Source organism: Ornithorhynchus anatinus, chromosome 5 (assembly GCF_004115215.2).
Source record: "Ornithorhynchus anatinus isolate Pmale09 chromosome 5, mOrnAna1.pri.v4, whole genome shotgun sequence".
Lineage (NCBI taxonomy): Eukaryota > Metazoa > Chordata > Mammalia > Monotremata > Ornithorhynchidae > Ornithorhynchus > Ornithorhynchus anatinus.
In genome coordinates, this window is record NC_041732.1 from 30,964,129 (window position 1) to 30,983,872 (window position 19,744).

General features: G+C 56.0%; 1 protein-coding gene across 1 annotated transcript in view; it reads right to left on the bottom strand.

Annotated features, from left to right (window-relative positions):
• CHSY1 (chondroitin sulfate synthase 1) overlaps positions 1 to 13,604 on the bottom strand; it is a 96,515-nt gene extending 82,911 nt beyond the window's left edge. Inside the window, exon 1 of the mRNA XM_029065660.2 lies at positions 13,234 to 13,604. Within this exon, the coding sequence (XP_028921493.1) occupies positions 13,234 to 13,589 (356 nt within the window). The 5' untranslated portion in view covers positions 13,590 to 13,604. The remainder of the gene's footprint in view (positions 1 to 13,233) is intronic.
• Between the last annotated feature and the right edge of the window lie 6,140 nt (positions 13,605 to 19,744).

Sequence of the window (19,744 nt, forward strand, 5' to 3'; positions counted from 1 at the left end):
AAAACACGGTTTCTTATTGGGCTCAATCCTTTCAACAAACTAAGAGAGCATTTCCATTAATTGAAATCTTATTCTGAAAGAGGCTTCGACTCTTTCACTGCATATTTACAAATGAAGATTTGAGAAACTTGAAGATAGACGATACTGCCTGAAGCAAAGTAGCCGACCATTCCACGATTTCTTACACTAGGATGACTAATTTGAGCCATTTACTCTAACTCTGCAAGTTTTTTCCAAGTCCTACATTTCAACTTCAGGGCAGAGAATACTAGCTGAAGAATAAAATAAGTTGGCAAGCTAGAGGGTGAGGAGAGTCAGACTATATATGCGAAACACTTCACCGCAATTTAACGTGACCCAAACTAAGTGACTTGTTCTGGAGGATTAAGATAAAATGTAATGTAGTGGGGGGGGGTAATCTTTTAAATGGTATTTGTTCAGCGCTTACTACGTGCCAGGCATGGTACCAAGCACTGGGGAAGATACAAGCTAATCAGGTTAGATAGTCTATTTCCTACATGGGTCTCACAGTCTTAATCCCCATTTTAAGGTTGAGGAAACTGAGGTACAGAAAAGTGAAGCAACTAGCCCAAGGTCACAGGGCAGACAGGCAGTAGAGCAGGGATTAGAACCCAGGTCTTCTGATTCCCGCAGGCCCATGTTCTTTCCACTAGGTCATGCTGCTTCTCGGTAATTGTACCCCATCACTGAGTGGATATTCAAGAAGAGAGAAGATAACTGAGAACTAAAAAGGGAAATCCCATGCAGAACTGAAGTACGAGAACCTGAAGCTATCCATGCTAATCGTTAAATCAATCATATTATTGAGCACTTACTGTGGGCAGAGCACGGTGCGACACACTTGGACGAGTACAACAGACTCGGTTGACTCATTCCCTGCCCACAAGGAGCTTACAGTTTAGAGGACTGAAAAGTGTCTGTTCTCATTTTCGATATGAACAAACGATTAGGTCACAAATATCCAGTGGCTCAATAAAAGTTAGTCACTAACAAGTCTTGAAGAATCTTCATAGCCTTTCTTGGTTAGTTTTGTATTTAAGGAAGTCACATCAAGGATTACTGGGGTTCCTAATCTCACTGCCTTTCTTTTTTCAAGAAATTCCTTGCAGACTCCTAAAACCCACAAGCTGTAATCAGGCTGCAGGGTAACAGAAACTGAAAAGTGGACCAGTTACTTTGTGCCGACTAAATAAAGGGGAAAGGCTGTCTTTTTTATTTTACCCCAAAGTTAAATCACCAAATCAATTCTCCTCTGGTATTCTATTATTATCATTATTGTCTCGTCGCAAAAATCATTGACTTTTTTCACCTTTCACGTAGATGACAGCTTCAGCTTGCCTCCCCTCAACTCTTTTCAACCAATTACTAAGAAATAGCACCCAGCTCTGCTCTAACTTTCCCTCTTATGACGGTGTTATTCATTCAATATTCAATAGTATTTATTGAGCGCTTACTATGTTCAGAGCACTGTACTAAGCGCTTGGGATGAACAAGTCGGCAACAGATAGAGACAGTCCCTGCCGTTTGACGGGCTTACGGTCTAATCGGGGGAGATGGACAGACGAGAACAACGGCAATAAACAGCGTCGAGGGGAAGAATATCTCATAAAAACCGATGGCAACTAAATAGAATCAAGGCGATGTACAATTCATTAACAAAATAAATAGGGTAACGAAAATATATACAGTTGAGCGGACGGGTACAGTGCTGTGGGGATGGGAAGGGAGAGGTGGAGGAGCAGAGGGAAAAGGGGAAAATGAGGCTTTAGCTGCGGAGAGGTAAAGGGGGGATGGCAGAGGGAGTAGAGGGGGAAGAGGAGCTCAGTCTGGGAACGGCTCTTGGAGGAGGTGATTTTTAAGTAGGGTTTTGAAGAGGGAAAGAGAATCAGTTTGGCGGAGGTGAGGAGGGAGGGCGTTCCAGGACCGCGGGAGGACGTGACCCAGGGGTCGACGGCAGGATAGGCGAGACCGAGGGACGGCGAGGAGGTGGGCGGCGGAGGAGCAGAGCGTGCGGGGTGGGCGGTAGAAAGAGAGAAGGGAGGAGAGGTAGGAAGGGGCAAGGTGACGGAGAGCCTCGAAGCCTAGAGTGAGGAGTTTTTGTTTGGAGCGGAGGTCGATAGGCAACCACTGGAGTTGTTTAAGAAGGGGAGTGACATGCCCAGATCGTTTCTGTGGGAAGATGAGCCGGGCAGCGGAGTGAAGAATAGACCGGAGCGGGGCGAGAGAGGAGGAAGGGAGGTCAGAGAGAAGGCTGACACAGTACTCTAGCCGGGATATAACGAGAGCCCGTAGCAGTAAGGTAGCCGTTTGGGTGGAGAGGAAAGGGCGGATCTCGGCGATATTGTAGAGGTGAAACCGGCAGGTCTCGGTAACGGATAGGATGTGTGGGGTGAACGAGAGGGACGAGTCAAGGATGACGCCGAGATTGCGGGCCTGAGAGACGGGAAGGACGGTCATGTCATCCACGGTGATAGAGAAGTCTGGGAGAGGACCGGGTTTGGGAGGGAAGATGAGGAGCTCAGTCTTGCTCATGTTGAGTTTTAGGTGGCGGGCCGACATCCAGGTGGAGACGTCCCGGAGGCAGGAGGAGATGCGAGCCCGAAGGGAGGGGGAGAGGACAGGGGCGGAGATGTAGATCTGCGTGTCATCTGCGTAGAGATGGTAGTCAAAGCCGTGAGAGCGGATGAGTTCACCGAGGGAGTGAGTGTAAATGGAGAACAGAAGAGGGCCAAGAACTGACCCTTGAGGAACTCCAACAGTTAAAGGACGGGAGGGGGAGGAGGCTCCAGCGAAGGAGACCGAGAATGACCGGCCAGAGAGGTAAGAGGAGAACCGGGAGAGGACAGAGTCCGTGAAGCCAAGGTGAGATAAGGTATGGAGGAGGAGGGGATGGTCGACAGTGTCAAAGGCAGCAGAGAGGTCAAGGAGGATCAGAATGGAGTAGGAGCCATTGGATTTGGCAAGAAGGAGGTCACGGGTGACCTTAGAGAGAGCAGTCTCGGTAGAGCGGAGGGGACGGAAGCCAGATCGGAGGGGGTCTAGGAGAGAATGGGAGTTACGGAATTCTAGGCATCGATTGTAGACGACCCGTTCTAGGATTTTGGAAAGGAAGGGTAGTAGGGAGATAGGACGATAACTGGAGGGGGAAGTGGGGTCAAGAGCGGGTTTTTTTAGGATGGGGGAGACGTGGGCATGTTTGAAGGCAGAGGGGAAGGAGCCCTTGGAGATTGAGTGGTTAAAAATAGAAGTTAAGGAAGGGAGGAGGGCAGGGGCGATGGTTTTAAGAAGGTGAGAGGGAATGGGGTCCGAGGCGCAGGTGGAGGGGGTGGCACTTGCGAGGAGGGAGGAGATCTCCTCTGAGGATACTGCAGGGAAGGATGGGAAAATAGGGGAGGGGGTCGGTGGGGGGCAGGGGAGAGGCGGAGGGGTGACTTTGGGGAGCTCAGACCTGATCGTGTTGATTTTCGTGAGGAAATAGGTGGCCAGATCATTGGGGGTGAGAGATGGGGGAGGGGGAGGAACAGGGGGCCTAAGGAGAGAGTTAAAGGTCCGGAACAATCGGCGGGGGTGACGGGCAATAGTATTTATTGAGCGCTTACTATGTGCATGTTAGTGAGCAGTGCAGCAAGGAATGTGTCTGTTGATGGTTATCACTGTAACTCTCCCAAGCACTCAGTGCAGTGTTCTACACACAGTCAACGCTCGACAGATGCGATTGACAAAAACAAAAGACGCGGATAGAAAAGCTTGCCCCCCTCACCTTGCTCCCTCCTACCTCGGCTCTCTCCTCTCCTCCCACATCCCAGCCCGCGCACTTTGCTCCTCTAATTCTCCCCTTCTCGCTGTGCCTCGATCTCATCTCTCTCGCCGCCAACCCCTAGCCCGCATCCTGCCTCTGGCCTGGAACGCCTTCCCTCCTCAAATCTGACACACAACTACTCTTCCCCACTTCAAAGCCTTATTGCAGATACATCTCCTCCAAGAGGCCTTCCCTCACTTAACCCCCCCCTCCTCTTCTTCCGCTCCCTTCTGCGTCACCCTGACTGGCTCCCTTTGTTCTTCCCCCCCCCGGTCCCAGCCCCGCAGCCCTTGTATTCATATCTTTCATGTATTTAGCGTCCGTCTCCCCCCTTCTAGACTTTAAGCTCGCTGTGGGCAGCCCTTCTAGACTATAAGCTCGCTGTGGGCAGGAAATGTATCTGTTTATTGTGGTATTGTACTCTCCCAAGCGCTTAGTACAGTGCTCTGCGCACGATAAGCATTCCATAAATACGATCGTGTGAATGAATAAATAGAGCGAAGGAGGGAAAAAAAAAAAATCAAGAGTTTTATAAGTCCGCAAACTCGATAATCAGGTCCTGGGCCACAGCTGCAATCATCGGACAACCTGTTATTTTCAAAACTTGATTAACTTGTATCTATCCCAGGAGTTAGACCGGTGCTTGACACGTAGTAGGGGCTTAAATACCAGAAGTACGATTCTGATGTAAGAAAGAACAAGCCAGGCCGCAAGGAACAAAAAAGGAACAGCTTGAAAAAAACCCACGCATTTAACCGGTGCTAAGACTACTTGGCTCTTCAGGTAAAGTCGTGCGGATCGGCAACTAGGGCTTTTTGCTACAGTTTGGCCTGAGAAACGGTAGGCCGGGGTCACGCAAATAGGAGGATTTGGGTGTCGGACCGCACTCCTCCACAAACCCAAGAGTCAACCAACTGACAGCTAGCGCCGGAGGGTACTAGCAGGGCTGCGTTCTTCCTCTTAGCCAACTCCTGGCAGACTGCCTGGACGCTGGGGACTGTCCTGAGGCCACCCACGATAGCAGTAGGGTGGCGGCACGGGGCCGGAGGCGATGAAAACGTCCGAGGTGCTCATATATCAGTCAGGCCGATAGGCTACTGCCAAGATTCCCGTGCCAGGCTCTGAAATTGTTGCCGTAGTCAGCACGGCATCATCCCTCCAACTCAATCCATGGGATCTGTTGAACATTACCACGTGCAGAGCACCGTACTAAGCGCTTGGGAGTGTGCAAGAGAATCAGCGGGAGCATTCCCTGCCCCTAACAGGCTTACAGGCAGCTTGGGGCATAAAGTTAGGTCTCCTCCACGCAGATTTTAATTAAAAAAAAATTTTCTACACCAAAGAATCTCTTCCAAAAACCACATTCGCTCTGCTCAGACACACCCAGTGACTCGGTGGACGAATCAAGACTGGAAATTCAGGGGGTCTGAATGTCCACAATGACTTGGGCCACGCCACAGCTCCTCTCTGCCTCATTTTAACATCTGTAAAGTCAAGGATCATCTAGCAGAACGCTACGCACACTCGGACTCGGGGGCAAAATGCAAGTGATATTTTTCTTAAGGGCAAGCCCGCTTCCCACGGGTCTCCCAAACCTTGGTGGTTTAGTTCCTGCAACCACTCTATACTGCCAGTAATAACACCTGTGGCATCCGCCCAGCCCTTACGACACGCCAGGCACTCTAATAAACACGGAGGGAGATACGATACAATCAGATCAGACGTAGTCCCCGCATCACACGGAGCTCAAGGTCTGAGGGGAAAGGAGAATAGGTAATGGATCCCCATTTTGACAAACGAGGAACTGAGAAGTTAAGTGACAAGCCCAAGGTCATCCAGCAGGCAAGCGGTGGAGCCGGAATGGGAACTCGGGTCCCCTGAATCTCAGGCCCCTGCCCTCTCCACTAGGCCACAGTAGTCAGAGGTGTAACGAAAAGAACAAGAGGGGGAAAGAGACAGAGATCGGAGTTGGAATGTAAAGATTTCGTCGTCCGGTTTTAGCGGCAGCCAGAGAGACAGCGGGGAGAGCGAAAGGAGGCACCGGGATCAAAATTTGCGTCCGAGGATGGCTCCGATCAATGGTGTCATCTCCAGGGGGAAGGCAGGATGACGGAAGAGTGGGAGAAGAGTCCCATATTGATCACGCTTCTTTCGCGGGTGCCGGGGACGTCGCAGACGCATCTCTCCTAAACCGAGCACGGCAGTGTTTAGAAGCTACGTCCTCGGGGTATTTACTCTTGGCAAATCGGTATGACGATATCTCAGACTGGCAGTGCTTTTCACCCGAAGAGCTCTACGTGACTGATCGTGTTTCTTAACCCAATTTTTCAATAACAGATACGACGTGGGAGATCACGATCCTCGTTTCAGATGCAAAGTTACTAGGAAAGGATGAAGTGATTTTTCCACGGCCCTTAGGGTCGGACGGTTACGGATCCCACCGAAGAACCTGTCAATTCAATCTCCTGGGCTAGGCGCGATCATCCCCCACCCAAACCCCGGCTGGACCGTTCGCCGACGGTCCCGGCTCTTTCCGGGACCGCACCGTCCACTACGTGGCTCAGTGGAAGGAGCCCGGGCTTAGGAGTCAGAGGTCATGGGTTCTAATCCCGGCTCTGTCAGCTGTGTGACTCTGGGCAAGTCACTTCACTCCTCGGTGCCCTCCTCTGTAAAACGGGGATGAAGACCGTGAGCCTCACGTGGGACAACCTGATGACCCTCCACCTACCCCAGCGCTTAGAACAGTGCTCGGCACCCAGTAAGCGCTTAATACCAACGTCACTATTATTACTGTTCATGACACCCACCCCGGGTCTCCGTCCCCGTCCCTCCACACCCCAAGTCTCCTGCCACTTTCTCTGCCCTAGCTCAGGAAGGAACTATAAGGAAAAGTAGCAACGGATCACAGCCACCCCGGACGTAGGGGAGTGAGAGGGGCGGGGGGCAGAAATACCAGAGAACCCCAAGAACTACCGAAGCAGCAGCACAGGCTGCCCTCTCCTCCCAGTGGCCCACCCTGAAAACATAAATCCTCGCTCTCGTCTGCACCCCATCACCCTTCCGCTTGACGGCACCTTCAATTGTTAGCAGTCGGAATCCGGATTTAACGTACGAGCTAAGTGCCCGGGACTTTAAATCGATCGCCCGACAGCAGCCCGGGCGGCAAAAGAGCTACCATCAAAAAGGTGTCCTCCTCGGGCGCGACCCAGCGGCACGGTCTAGTGGAAAGAGCACGGGCCGGGGAGTCTGAGGACGTGGGTTCTAATCCCACCTCTGCCTGTTCCGTGACCCTTGGCAAGTCACTTCTGTGCCTCGGTCATCTCACCGGCAAAATGGGGACGGAATACCTATTCTCCCTCCCTCAGACCGAGAGCCCCACAGGGGACGGGGACTGAGTCGCTTATAACGTACCGACCTCAATGCTTAGTAGAGCGCTTGGCACAGAGTAAGCACTTAAATGCTATTATTAGCCTTCTAATCCTTCCTCTTCAACCCTCCTTCACGGATCCAGTCCCTGACTTGGCTACAAATGCCACCGCTAACACCTGCTGAAAGGGAATGAGAGCCCAGTAACCAAGTTGTATATTTTCCATAGGGCAAAAAAATATTAGCGGTAAACAGGAGACCACAGAACTGAGGTTAACTCATCTTTCTCACTGCTCCAAAAGATTAAGTGCTCCATTTTTTCTGATTTTAGAACAGCTCACTTGGGTCTAATTTTCTGTGGCTCCATCGACGCATCCTCTAACTGAGAAGAGGGTCGATATCTAGAAAACCGTGTTGAGAAATGCCAGTTTACGTCCTCTTTAAGACCGAGACTTTGAATTCCAAATAGCGCGGTAAAGAAGCCCTTTCGATGACAACTATTAGCTACTCGGGACGAAAAGCTAGTTTACTCTAGACTGCGAACACCCCCTCTAGACTGTGAGCTCGCTGTGGGCAGGGAATGAGACTGACGTTTACAGCGTACTCTCTCAAGCGCTTAGCACAGTGCTCTGCACACAGTAGGAGCTCGATACAATAAAGTCCGAGGTGTCCTTTTCATGCTTTTACGGGAAACGTGGACCCGGTTCCAAAATTTAAATACAAGTGGCAATCTAGCTCATCCGTTCCCGACAGACGACCAGGCCACCGCAGCGTTTCCGTTTATGACCGAATTGAAAAGTCCGGCCCCCGTCTTCGACCGTTTCCCAGCACTCGGGACCGTATTCTGTAACCACTGGGTACTTAGTCAGTGCCGCTGCTGACAAAAGTGACGATTACATTTAGAGAAGCAGCGTGGCTCCATGGAAAGAGCCCGGGCTTGGGAGTCAGAGGTCATGGGGTCGAATCCCGGCTGGGCCACTTGGCAGCTGGGTGACTGTGGGCGAGTCACAACTTCTCTGTGCCTCAGTTGCCTCATCTGGAAAATGGGGATGAAGACCGTGAGCTCCACGTGGGACAACCCGATTCCCCATGTCTACCCCGGCGCTCAGAACAGTGCTCTGCACATAGTAAGCGCATAACAAATACCCACATTATTTTTATTATTACATCTGCCATCAGTCTGAGAGGCGATTCTCTCGTGCTCCACGGCCCGTCACGGTTCCGACCTCCCTCGACTCTGAGGGCTTACTAGGCGCAGAGCACTGTACCATGCGCTCGGGAGAGCACGCTCCAACCGCATCAACGGACGTGATCCCCGACGAGTTTACAGTCTCGAGGCCGAGCTTTCCGCGGGCTCCCTCTCCCACGGGGATCCGTTTTACTGAAGAAAGCGCTGACTCTGAGAGAGAGGCAGTTCGTAACAGGGTATTTTCCCAAATAAATCCTGGAAACACGGGCCGCCCCACCCCGCCCCTGCCACCCAAGTGGAGGCAAACAGCCCCCGCAAGAGCCCCTTCAATTTTATGAGTCATTTGAAACAAAAGTCTGACCCCTAACTGCTTCGGCAAAGGAGGGGATTCCCACATACTGCATCCCTTCTAATCCCTGGGAAATCTCATCCTGGGAATCCTCATCGGGGGCGGGCACGTTCGGGATCCCTCGGGTTTTAAGCTCACCGTGGGCGGGGACCGTGTCTACCAACTGTGATATATTTTATTGATGACGTGTATACATCTATAATTCTACTTATTTATACGGATGCTACTGAGGCCTGTTCACTCGCTCTGCCGTCTCCCCCCTTCTAGACCGTGAGCCCGCTGCTGGGCAGGGATGGTCTCCGTGGCCCAATTGTACTTTCAAGCGCTCAGTACGGCGCCCTGCGCACAGTAGGCGCTCAGTAAATACGGCTGAATGAATGAAATAAATATCGTCCGCTCCCAAGCTCATGGTACGGCGCTCTGCACGCGCTAAGCGCTCAATAAGTACGCCCGATTGACCAAACTCGAAGGAAACTGGATGCCGCAACTGGGAATCGCCTCCCAACCCCGTGGCTCCGACAGGTCGGGGTTCCCGAGGAGCCTCCAATCAGTGGTATATACTGGGCGCTTACAAAGCGTGCGGGACACCGTCCTAAGCGCTTGGCAGAGCCCACTATTAAAAAGGGACGCATCCCCGGCCAGCAAAGGAGCCGACAGGCGAGTCCCGGCTGTGGGGGTGGGGGGGGGGAACGGGGGGCTTCGTGCGTTCATTCGATCTGTTTCCGGGGCCTTACGGTGTGCAGGGCACTGTAATAAGCGCTCAGGAAAGGGCCAAACAACGTGCACCGGTGACGCTGCCCGCCCGGGACGAGCTCCCGGAGCCTCCCGACGGGAAGGGAGAAGTCGGGTGGGATCCGGGGGGAGGGGGATGCAGTTGTGGGGGCAGGGAGGGTGCGGGGAGGGCCTTCATCCATTTTTCCGTTCAGTCGTACTTATGGAGCGCTTACTACGTGCAGGGCAGTCAATCGTACTTGTTGAGTGCCGACTAGGTGCAGAGCCCTGGACTAAGCGCTTGGAAGGTACAATTCCTTCATTCAATCGTATTTATCGAGCGCTGACCGTGCAGAGCACTGGACGAAGCGCTCGCAAAGTACAATCCATTCGGTCGTATTACGGAGCGCTGACTAGATGCACAGCACTGGACGAAGCGCTTGGAAAGTACTATTCATTCATTCGATCGTATTTATTGAGCGCCTACGGGGTGCAGAGCCCCGGACTAAGCGCTGGCAAAGTACAATTCATTCATTCAATATTTACTGAGCGCTTACAGGGTGCGGAGCCCTGGACTAAGCGCTTGCAAAGTACAATTCATTCACTCAATATTTATTGAGCGCTTACAGGGTGCAGAACCCTGGACTAAGCGCTTGGAAAGTACAATTCCTTCATCCATTCCGTCGTATTTATTGAGCGCTACCTGCAGTGCACTGGACTAAGCGCTTGGAAAGCACAATTCATTCATTCAATATTTATTGAGCGCTTACAGGGTGCCGAGCCCTGGACTAAGAGCTTGGAAAGTACAATTCATTCATTCCTTCGAATTTATTGAGGGTGACTATGCGCAGAGCACTGGACTAAGCGCTTGGAAAGTACAATGCCTTCATCCGTTCCGTCGTATTTACTGAGCGCTACGTGCAGAGCGCCGGACTAAGCGCTTGGAATGCCCAGTTCGGCAAGACGGAGAGACCATCCCTGCCCGACAACGGGCTCCTAGTCTAGAAGGGAGCAGTAAAATAAGTAAAATAAGCGGACGGGACGGCATCGATATAAATAGACAATTATAGACAGACGCGCATCAACGGCGGGGCTCAGTGGCGAGGGCCCGGGAGTCGGAGGTCACGGGTTCTAATCCCGGCACCGCCACCTGTCAGCTGCGTGGCCTTCGGCAAGTCACTTCACTTCTCCGGGCCTCGGTTTCCTCATCGACAAAAGGGGGATGAAGGCTGTGAGCCCTACGTGAGACGGCCTCACCGCCTTCTATCCACCCCAGCGCTCAGAACGGTCCTCGGCGGCTAGTAAGCGTGGCTCGGTGGAAAGAGCCCGGGCTTGGGAGTCAGAGGTCATGAGTTCGACTCCCGGCTCTGCCCCTCGTCAGCTGCGGGACTGTGGGCAGGTCACTTCGCTCGTCTGGGCCTCGGTTACCTCATCTGTAAAATGGGGATTAACTGGGAGCCTCACGGGGGACGAACTGATGACCCCGTATCTCCCCCAGCGCTTAGAACGGTGCTCTGCACATAGTAAGCGCTTGACAAATACCAACATTATCAAAAGAAATCAACATTATTACGCGAGCCCTACGTGGGACAACCTCATTATCGTCTATCTACCCCAGCGCTTAGTACAGTCCCGGACAGGTAGTAAGCGCTTAACAGTGACCAACATTATTACGGGAGCCCGTCGTCGGGCAGGGGCGGTCGCTCTCTGTGGCCCAACCGTCCATTCCAAGCGCTCAGTCCAGTGCTCTGCGCACAGTAAGCGCTCAATAAATACGGTCGAACGAATCGTTAAAAAAATGGAGTGAAAAATACGTACCTACAGAGACCCAAGTGGGGTGGGGAGGCCCAGTCGGGGAAGGCCTCCTGGAGGAGGTGAGCTTTGAGGAGGGCTTTGGGTGTGTAGATAATAATGTGGGTATCTAAGCGTTTACTATGTGCCATGCACCGTTCTAAGCGCTGGGGCAGAGAGGTCGTTAGGTGGTCCCACGTGGGGCTCACAGTCTGCACCCCCCTTTTGCAGATGAGGTCACTGAGGCCCAGGGAAGTGACTGTCCCGTCCCGTCCCGTCCCCCCCTCCCCGCTTGGACTGTGAGCCCGTCGTTGGCTGTTGCCCAACTGGACGCTCCGAGCGCTTAGTCCGGTGCTCTGCACCTAATCGGCGCTCGATCGGTACGACTGTGTGAATGAAGTGACCGGCCCAAGGTCACGGGGCCGACAAGCGGCGGGGCCGGGATTGGAACCCGTGGCCTCCGAAGGGAGCCCCGCTGGGCACGGCGGAAAGAGGCCGGGCTGGGGAGTCAGAGGGCGTGGGTTCGAATCCCGGCTCCGCCGCCGGCCAGCTGGGTGACCCGGGGCAAGTCACCGCCCTCCTCGGGGCCTCGGTTCCCTCCTCCGTGCAATGGGGCCGAAGACCGTGAGCCCCACGTCGGGCCCACCCGATGACCTCGTCTGCCCTCCGGCGCCTTGTATCTAGTAAGCGCTTAAATATCGCTATCGGAGAGGCAGCGTGGCTCGGCGGAAAGAGCCCAGGCTGGGGAGTCGGAGGTCACGGGTTCCAATCCCAGCTGTGAGACCGCGGGCAAGTCGCTTCACTTCTCTGGGCCTCAGTTCCCTCATCCGTCAAACGGGGATGAAGACTGGGAGCCTCACGTGGGACCACCTGATGATCCTGTCTCTCCCCCAGCGCTTCGAACAGCGCTCGGCACCTAGTAAGCGCTTAAATACCAACATTGTTAAGAAGGAGGGAGGGGAAATGACCCTGTATCTCCCCCAGCGCTTAGAACAGCGCTCTGCACCTAGTAAGCGCTTAACACAGACCCACATTATTGTTAAGAGGGAAGGGGGGAGATGACCCTGTATCTCCCCCAGCGCTTAGAACAGCGCTCTGCACCTAGTAAGCGCTCAGCGCAGTGCTCCGCACCTAGTAAGCGCTCAGCACAATGCTCTACACCTGGTAAGCGCTCAGCGCAGTGCTCTGCACCTAGTAAGCGCTCAGCACTGTGCTCTGCACCTAGTAAGCGCTCAGCACAGTGCTCTGCACCTAGTAAGCGCTCAGCCCAGACCCACATCATCATCAGGAGGGAGGGAGGGCGAGGACTGACCTGAAGGCGGCAGGGAGATGACCCTGTACCTCCTCCAGCGCTTAGAACAGTGCTCCGCACCTAGTAAGCGCCCAGCGCAGTGCTCCGCACCTAGTAAGCGCCCAGCGCAGTGCTCCGCACCTAATAAGCGCCCAGCGCAGTGCTCCGCACCTAATAAGCGCCCAGCGCAGTGCTCCGCACCTAATAAGCGCCCAGCGCAGTGCTCCGCACCTAGTAAGCGCCCAGCGCAGTGCTCCGCACCTAGTAAGCGCTCAGCGCAGTGCTCTGCACCTAGTAAGCGCTCAGCGCAGTGCTCCGCACCTAGTAAGCGCTCAGCGCAGTGCTCCGCACCTAATAAGCGCTCAGCGCAGTGCTCCGCACCTAATAAGCGCTCAGCGCAGTGTTCTGCACCTAGTAAGCGCCCAGCGCAGTGCTCCGCACCTAGTAAGCGCTCAGCGCAGTGCTCTGCACCTAATAAGCGCTCAGCGCAGTGTTCCGCACCTAGTAAGCGCCCAGCGCAGTGTTCTGCACCTCGTAGGCGCCCAGCGCAGTGTTCTGCACCTAATAAGCGCTCAGAGCAGTGCTCCGCACCTAATAAGCGCTCAGCGCAGTGCTCCGCACCTCGTAAGCGCCCAGCGCAGTGCTCCGCACCTCGTAAGCGCCGAGCAGAGCCCCACATTATCATCAGGAGGGCGGGCGGGAGGGCGAGGACTGACCTGAAGGCGGCCACGGCTCTGCTGTGCAGGTACTTCTGGGCGGTCATGACTCCGACGAAGAGGAAATCGTCGGGGCGGGGGAGCCCGTCCGGGGGCCCGCGCCGTGGCAGGCGCGGCGGTTGCGGCTGCAGGGGCTGCAGGGGCTGCAGGATGCGCTGCAGGGGCTGCAGGGGCTGCAGGGGCTGCAGGGGCCGGGGCGGGCGCGGCGGGCGGCAGGCGTCCGGGCGGGGCGGCCGGCGGGGCCCGGGCCTGGCGCGCTCGGCGGCGCGGGGCAGCACCAGCCTGGACGCCAGGACGAAGCCGAGGACCAGCCCCAGCAGCAGCCCCAGCCCGGCGCGGCGGCCGCGGCCGGCCATCCCCGGGCGGCCCCGGCGCTAAGCGCTCCGCGGGCGGCGGCCGGACGTTCGCCCCATCGAGGCCGCCCGGCCCGCCTGCCCCGCCGCCCCCGCCGCCGCCGCCCCCGCCGTCGCCGCCCCCGCCGTCGCCGCCGGGGGGCGCCCCGCTCGGCTCCGCTCGGCTCCGCTCGGCCCCGCTCGGCTCCTCCGCTCGGCTCCGCTCGGCCCCGCTCGGCCCCGCTCGGCTCCGCTCGGCCGGGCTCGGCCCCGCTCGGCTCCGCTTGGCCCCGCTCGGCTCCTCCGCTCGGCTCCGCTCGGCCCCGCTCGGCTCCGCTCGGCTCCGCTCGGCCGGGCTCGGCCCCGCTCGGCTCCGCTCGGCCCCGCTCGGCTCCTCCGCTCGGACCGCGGCCTCAGGACGGGACCCTGCCGGCCGGCCGGCCGCTGCACGATGGCGCCGCTCCGGCCTCCCCGCCCCGCCTCCTCGCTGCTGCTGCCGCCGCCGCCGCCGCCGCCGCTGCTCCTCCTCCCCCGCGCCTCCGCCGCCGCCGCTGCACATCCTCCGCCTCAGCTCGCCATTGCACCGGGCGGCCGGCGCGTCACGCGCGACGCCTTATGAAGCGGGCGGAGGCGGCGGCGGAGCGGAGCTCTCTTGGCCCTCGTCGCCATCCGTCCGCGCCGCCCCATTGGCGGGACGGGGACCCGGGAGAGGGAGGGAGGGAGGGAAGGAGGGGGGGGCGGCTCACGTGACCAAAGTTGGGACCCCCCCCCACCCTCCTTCTTCATTCATTCATTCATCCGTTCGTTCATTCACTCATCTGTTCTTTCGTCCATTCATCCATCCATCCAGTCATTCATTCGTCCGTCCGTCCGTTCGTTCGCTCCTCCATCCATTCGGTCGTCCTCTTCATTCATTCATTCACCTGTCCGTCCGTTCGTTCGTTCATTCACTCATCCATTCATTCATCCGTCTGTTCATTCATTCGTCCGTCCGTCCGTTTATTCATTCACTTATTCATTCATCAATCCATTCATTCATTCATCTGTCCGTCCGTTCGTTCATTCATTCACGCCTCCATCCATTCAGTCGTCCCACCGTTCATTCATTCATTCACCTGTCCGTTCGTTCGTTCGTTCGCCCCTCCATCCATTCGGTCGTCCTTCTCTTCATTCATTCATTCATTCATCTGTCCGTTCGTTCGTTCATTCATCTGTCCGTCCGTTCATTCATTCATTCACTCATCCATTCATTCATCCGTCCGTTCATTCATTCATCCGTCCATTCATTCATTCATTCGTTCACCTGTCCGTCTGTTCATTCATTCATCCGTCCATTCATTCATTCATTCATTCGTTCACCTGTCCGTCCGTTCATTCATTCATTAATTCATCCATTCATTCATTCAGCTGTTCGTTCCTTCATTCATTCACGCCTCCATCCATGCAGTCGTCCGACTGTTCATTCATTCATTCATTCATTCACCTGTCCGTTCGTTCATTCACTCATCCATCCACTCATTCATTCGTTCGTCCTTTCATTCATTCATCCGTCTGTCCGTCCGTCCGTCCATCCATCCATCCATCCATCCGTTCCATCCTCTGCACCGAGCGCTGACTACCAATAGTAATGACGTTGGTATTTGTTAAGCGCTTACCGGGTGCCGAGCACTGTTCTAAGCGCTGGGGGAGATGCAGGGTCACCAGGTGGTCCCACGTGAGGCTCCCAGTCTTCATCCCCATTTTAATAATAATGATAATCGTGTTGGGATTTGTTAAGCGCTTACTAGGTGCCGAGCACTGTTCTGAGCGCTCGTTTGTATATATTATTTATGTTCTTGATGAGGTGTCCATCCCCTTTGATTCTATTTGTAGAAGCAGCGTGGCTCAGTGGAAAGAGCACGGGCTTTGGAGTCAGGGCTCATGAGTTCGAATCCCAGCTCTGCCACTTGTCGGCTGTGTGACTGTGGGCAAGTCACTTCACTTCTCGGTGCCTCAGTTCCCTCATCTGTAAAATGGGGATTAAGACTGTGAGCCCCACGTGGGACAACCTGATTCCCCTGTGTCTACCCCAGCGCTTAGAACAGTGCTCGGCACATAGTAAGCGCTTAATAAATACCAACATTATTATTTATCTTGATGATGTCTTGTTTTTCTTTTGTTCCGTTTGGCTGTGCCGTCCCCCCCCCCCCCCCCGATAATAATGTTGGTATTTGTTAAGCGCTCACTGGGTGCCGAGCACTGTTCGAAGCTCTGGGGGAGAGACGGGGTCATCAGGGGGTCCCACGGGAGGCTCACAGTCTTATTTCCCAATGGGAACCCATGACCTCCGACTCCCCAGCCCGGGCTCTTTCCACTGAGCCACGCTGCTTCTCTAATAATGATGTCGATATTTGTTAAGTGCTTACTATTTGCTGAGCGCTCATTTGTATGTGTGATTTATGACCCTATTTATGTTCTTAATGAGGTGTCCGTCCCCTTTGATTCTATTTATCTGGATGATGTTGTCTTGTTTTTCTTTCGTTCTGTTCGGCTCTGCCGTCTGTCTCCCCCGGTTTAGACCGTGAGCCCGTCGTGGGGCAGGGCTGGTCTCTATCATCTGGCGCCGAATCGTCCATCCAAGCGCTTAGTACAGTGCTCTGGGCAGGGATGGTCTCTATCTGGCGCCGAATCGTCCGTTCCAAGCGCTTAGTCCAGTGCGCTGGGCAGGGATGGTCTCTACCGGGCGCCGAATCGTCCGTTCCAAGCGCTTAGTCCAGTGCTCTGGGCAGGGATGGCCTCTACCGGGCGCCGAATCGTCCGTTCCAAGCGCTTAGTCCAGTGCTCTGCACATAGTAAGCCCTTAACAAATACCAACATTATTATTATTTAGACTGTGAGCCCGTCATTGGGCAGGGCTGGTCTCTCTCTTTCGCCCAATTGTCCGTTCCAAGCGCCTAGTCCAGTGCTCGGCGCCTAGTCGGCGCTTAACAGATACCAACATCATTATCATCATTTAGACCGTGAGCCCGTCGTCGGGCGGGGGATGGGCTCTGTCGCCCAATTGTCCCTTCCAAGCGCTTGGTCCAGTGCTCCGCACCTAGTCAGCGCTCAATAAATACCTTCGAACGAACGAATGAATACAAGGCGATCAGGTCGCCCCACGTGGGGCTCGCGGCCTTCATCCCCGTTTTCCAGACGGGGCGGCCGAGGCCCCGAGAAGTGAAGTGACTCGCCCCCCAGTCACCCAGCTGACGAGCGGCGGAGCCGGGATTGGAACCCACGACCTCGGACTCCTAAGCTGGGGCTCTTTCCGCTGAGCCGCGCTGCTTCTCTGGTGCAGAGCGCTGGACTAAGCGCTTGGAATGGACAGCTGGGCGACAGAGAGAGACATTCCCGCCCGCCTCCCGTTAGGGAGGGGCCTGGACCCCCTCGGGATCCTCCTCCTCATCATATAATGTTAATAATTGATTACGTTAATCAGGGATTATCCTTAAACATGGGATCCTCGACGATTAATGATAAGATGAATTCACGTGCATCCTTCATCCACAGTAACAATGACGGCGGTGCGTCTGAAGGGCTTACGCTGTGCCGAGCACCGTTCCGAGCGCTGGGGGAGATACGGGGTCATCAGGCCGTCCCCCCCGGGGGGGGGGGGGGGGGCTCGCGGTCTTCAGCCCCATTCGACGGAGGAGGCAACTGAGGCAGAGAGAGGCGAAGTGACTCGCCCGAAGCCACACAGCCCTCAGGCGGCGGAGCCGGGATTCGAACCCACGCCCTCGGGTCCCAGGTGCTCGGGCTGCCCCCCGGGGGGGGCCTCACGGTCTCGATTCCCATTTTACGGATGGAGTCGCTGAGGCCCAGAGAAGGGGAGTGGCTTGCCCGAGGTCACACGGCAGACAGGTGGCAGGGCCTGGAGTAGACGCCCCCCCCCCCCCCACCCCGTCCTCTGGCTCCCGAGCCCGCGTTCTTGCCTCTAGGCCATGCCGCTTCTCTTACAGATGAGGTGAGCAGCGTGGCTCGGTGGAAAGAGGCCGGGCTTGGGCGTCAGAGGTCATGGGTTCGACTCCCGGCTCGGCCACCTGTCGGCTGTGTGACTGCGGGCGGGTCGCTCCGCTTCTCTGGGCCTCAGGTATCTCGTCTGGAAAAGGGGGATGAAGACTGTGAACCTCACGTGGGACCGCCTGATGACCCTGTACCTCCCCCAGCGCTTAGAACGGTGCCCCGCACCTCGTAAGGCGCTTAACAAATGCCAACGTGATCACCGTTGCCCTGGGCAAGCCATTTAACTTCTCTGTGCCTCAGTTCCCTCATCTGTAAAATGGCCATTAATGTTGGTATTTATTAAGCGCTTACTAGGTGCAGAGCACTGTTCTCAGCGCCGGGGTAGACGCAGGGTGATCGGGTTGTCCCACGTGAGGCTCACGGTCTTCATCCCCATTTCCCAGATGAGGGAACTGAGGCCCAGAGAGGTGAAGTGACTCGCCCACAGTCACACGGCTGACAAGTGGCAGAGCCGGGGATTCGAACTCATGAGCCCTGACTCCGAAGCCCGGGCTCTTTCCCCTGAGCCATGATTAAGACTGCGAGCCCCACGTGGGGCAACCCGACTATCCTTTAATTACCCTAGCGCTTAGAACACTGCGTGGCGCGGAGTAAGTGCTTAATAAATACCATCATTTGTGATCGTTATTATTTTTATCATCAGGGGCTCTACTTGGAGAAAGGTGATCGTTTGCCCGTCGGAGGCGGGGGGATCGCGGAGGGAGGTGTGGCCTTCTCTCCTCCTTCTACCCGGTAACGGGCCGGGACCAGTGCCGATGTCGGTATCCGTTAAGCGCTCACTCTGTGCAGAGCGCCGTGCTAAGCGCCGGATCGACGACCGCTACGAAAGGCCGCCCCAAGCCGCGACGCCTAAGGCAGATTAAAGGCGCTCGTTCCGAATCGGGAAGGGGCACGCTAGGGGCATACGGCGCCCAAGGAGGGGAGCAGCACCGGAAAGCATCGAGGCAGGAGCGCTTGGAAGCGGGAAGGAGAAGCGTCGGCGGAAGGGACTCGCCTGGCCGGCAGACCGGCGTCGGACCCTCCGTGGACCGGACCGGCCGAGCGTTTCGACGCGTCCCTCCCTCGCGCGTCGCTGAAACTCCGTAGAAGACCTGCCACGGTAACCTTGGCGGGCCGCGGTGCGGTTCGACTCCGCTGTCGGTGGAGAGAGCCCGGGCCGGGGAGTCCGGGGTCCCGGGTTCGAATGCCGGCTCGGCCGCTCGCCGGCCGTGCGACTCGGGGCCAGTCTCTGTGCCCCGGTCACTTTCACCCGTGCGCTCGATGGTATTTATCGAGCGCTCACTCCGTGCGGAGCACTGGACCGAGCGCTTGGAACGGACGAGTCGGCGGCAGGTAGAGACGGTCCCTTTGACGGGCTTACGGTCTAATCGGGGGAAGCAGACGAGAACGACGGCAGTAAATAGAGTCGTCTGTAAAATGGGCGCTAAGAGCGTGAGCCCCGCCCGATCCTCCCCAGTGCTTAGAAGAGTGCTTTGCACGTAGTAAGCGCTCAACCAATGCCGTTATCGTTACTCTACCTCACTGAGGCGCCCCGGTCCGGGAGGGTCGTGACCGCAAGCTGCCCTCGTTCTGTTCTCGGGAATTACGAGGCCCCGTATTAAGCCCCCCCCGGGGGGGCGGGGGGGTGGATACAAGCCAGTTGGGTTGGACGCGGTCCCACGCGGGGCTCACGGTCTCCACCTCCATTTTACGGACGAGGTCGCCGAGGCGCGGAGACCTTAAGCGACTCGCCCCGGGTTCCGTAGCAGGCCGGCGGCGGAGCCGGGATTAGAACCCAGGTCCTTCTGACTCCCCGGCCCCGGGCTCCATCCCCGAGGCCCCTCTGCCTCTCATCGTGGTCGTCCTTAAATAGAAGACCCTCTCTCCGACCGACGTTAATGCTCAGGCCCGGGATCGGGGCGTTGTTCCAGAAGAGAAAACTCACAAGGAGGGGGCCGCCGCTCCGACGTCTTCGTTTGCAGCCGGTTCTTCCGTGACCCGTGCTCTCCGTACGGGTTTGACGGAATGCTGTTGGGGAATCTCATTCCATCGCGTTCACTGAGCGCCCACTGTGGGCCGAGCACTGTTCTAAGCGCTTGGGATAGTTCGATGTAATAATACACAGACACGAGGAAACCTTCTTCCCATAACACCCT